Below are 2,483 nucleotides of genomic sequence, written 5' to 3'. Positions count from 1 at the left end.
GGTCTTCCCTGCCACTGTGTTTTGTGAAGGTAGCTCTCGTCTGGCTCTCTCTGTGCCCCTGCCCGCCGTCTCCTTCTGAATGTTGTGTGAATTGCTGCCAGGCCAGATTCCTGGTTAATTCCCCTTTTCTCTGTCTCCCCTTCGGCAGCCCGGATAGCGGAGCATGGCTGCATCCGGAGTGCACTAGTACTGCTCCTGGTTGGCGGATAGGTATTGCCATAAATGTGATGCACCTCTAGTCCCATCACCCCACTTACTAACGCCCCTTCTCCCACCCCCTGTCCTAGGCAGATGGATAGCTGTGTTCTTCCTAGAAAAGGGAACCTGTTGTTACCTGTCTCAGATCCAACATCCTGGCTCTCGAGTGCTTGGATCAGAGGCTTTGGTGTTCAGCCTGTTAGAAAACAGACCCAACTAGGATGCTTGGCAAGCTAAATCCAAGAACCTCTTTTGTCAATGTGGGGGTTGTATTTTTTAATGTGTCTTTTTCTCTAACTTGAACGAGCTCCAGTTGGTGTAGTGAAATGAGCAGGGCTCCACAATACATGTAGCAGTCTTGGTGCAATTGGTGCTCCTGGTGCAGTTCTGTGGCAAGCAAACCCCCCTTGTTACCTGCTGCTGGAGGAGGAGATGCACCAGCTGCAGCATCATCTCCCTGCCCTTTCTCCTTCAGGTCAAGGAGAAGGGAGTCTTGAGTGTTTCCTAAGCTGTTACCCTCTGAAATCACTGGTCCAAAAGCGCATGCCTGTGATGTGCGGTGTGGGTCTGCTGGATGCACACGCAGTACGTCCCTTGTCATTCCCTCCTCTGTTTTGTGACAGTGGTGCCAAGTTCTTGTCTGGTCTCTTTGCAGAGCACCCAGTACTACGACATGCGCTGGTCCTGTGAGCACCTCATCATGGTGTGGATCAACGCCTTTGTCATGCTCACCACTCAGCTGCTGCCTCCCAAGTACTGTGACCTGCTCCACAGATCAGCTGCCCACCTCGGCAAGTGGCAGAAACTAGAACATGGTTCCTACAGCAATGCTCCACAGCATATGTGAGTGTGGGGATAGGGAAGGGTTAGCATGCCCAGCGAGGGGCTGAGAAGACATTCTAGTAGATAGGGAGCATCGGCAATGCTTATCTACTGAGGAAGCTTCCCCATTCGCCACAGTGCCAGGGCTCACAGGTGCCACTCTGCTGGTCTTCCTGTTCCCTAGGAATAGAAACATCTGCTCTAGAGAGCAGTCTGAGCTCCTGCGGTCACCGCCGGTTCCTTCCCAGAAACAAACGCTGAGATCTTGGCCACTGGAGAAGTACCTTGTGCAGGGGCAGGGGGTGGCCCCCTCCGATGCAGTGGGCCAGGTTCTTGCACTGGGAGACATTTGTTCACGTTACTCAGTCAGAGTCCATCTGGTGGGCTTGTGATCACCTCTCTTTGCTTTTCCAGTGGGAGCTGGGACATGTCCTTGTGGCAGAGGCTTTGGTATTTTTCAAGATGCAGTCCATTCCTGTGAACCCCCGTTCAGGGAGTTGGGAGCACAGATGCTAACGCTCTGGCATTCTTTCCCCACAGCTGGTCAGAAAACACAATCTGGCCACAAGGAGTTCTGGTGCGACGTAGCCGATGCCTGTATAAAGCAGTTGGGCCTTACAACGTAGCAGTGCCTTCAGATGTGTCCCACGCCCGCTTTTATGCAAGTATCTCTTCTATTGCTCGACGTGTTACGACTGTGGGAGGGAGGAGAGGCTCAAACCTAGCTGCAGCAGAGCAGATCGTGCGGAACAGAGTTCAGTGCTGCGCAAGAGCCTGTTGCCGCTAAAGAAAATACCTGTTCTCAGTAGAGGGGCTTTCCCATTGCAGTATTGAAGTGATGCCTGGGCAAGATGGAAGCCACGGCTACCTTGTCAGTGCTTTCTCATCATGGTGACACAGCTCTCCCATCAGGCAGTGGCATATTCTTGAGAGGGTTCTAGTTAACATCTTCCAGGGAAATGGGAAAGTACGTCAGCTGGCCAATAGGTTATTTCACCCGTCCTCCCCTTCTCAAGCAAAATGACCCTTTTGCATGCCTTGTTTTTTATGCTGCTTTCCCTAAGCGAAAGGGAAACCACCAGCTAGCAGTGGTTGGAGTACGAACACTTTTTCTGCCCAGCACAGTGGTTGCTAGCTCAGCGGTGCCCGACAGCATTACGCAGCGTTGAAGTTGGGAGGGGTACGTGCAACACATCATAGAAAGCTGTCCTTTTTAACTGTTTCCCTGCAGTTCCTTTTTCACCGTCCATTACGGCTGCTCAACCTGCTGATTCTCATCGAAGGCAGTGTCGTCTGCTACCAGCTCTACTCACTGCTGCGCTCAGAGAAGTGGAACCATACCCTCTCCATGGCCCTCATCCTCTTCTGCAATTATTACGTCTTATTTAAGCTCCTCCGGGACCGAATAGTATTAGGCAGGGCATACTCCTACCCACTTAACAACTATGGACTCAAGGCACACT

At 52.1% G+C, this 2,483-nt stretch overlaps 1 protein-coding gene across 1 annotated transcript in view; it reads left to right on the top strand.

Annotated features, from left to right (window-relative positions):
• Positions 1–2,482, top strand: part of TMEM39A (transmembrane protein 39A) — a gene marked incomplete at its 3' end in the record, with an annotated part of 8,369 nt that extends 5,887 nt beyond the window's left edge. The window contains 4 exon segments of the mRNA XM_009330412.1: positions 1–29; positions 854–1,041; positions 1,561–1,681; positions 2,252–2,482. The exon segment at positions 1–29 is cut by the window's left edge and continues 7 nt beyond it. Of these exon segments, the coding sequence (XP_009328687.1) occupies positions 1–29; positions 854–1,041; positions 1,561–1,681; positions 2,252–2,482 (569 nt within the window).
• Position 2,483: the final 1 nt, after the last annotated feature.

Source organism: Pygoscelis adeliae, unplaced genomic scaffold (genome assembly GCF_000699105.1).
Source record: "Pygoscelis adeliae isolate BGI_AS28 unplaced genomic scaffold, ASM69910v1 Scaffold120, whole genome shotgun sequence".
NCBI classification, from domain to species: domain Eukaryota; kingdom Metazoa; phylum Chordata; class Aves; order Sphenisciformes; family Spheniscidae; genus Pygoscelis; species Pygoscelis adeliae.
The sequence above is the reverse complement of the archived record's forward strand: the minus strand, read 5'-3'. Positions and strand labels throughout refer to the sequence as shown.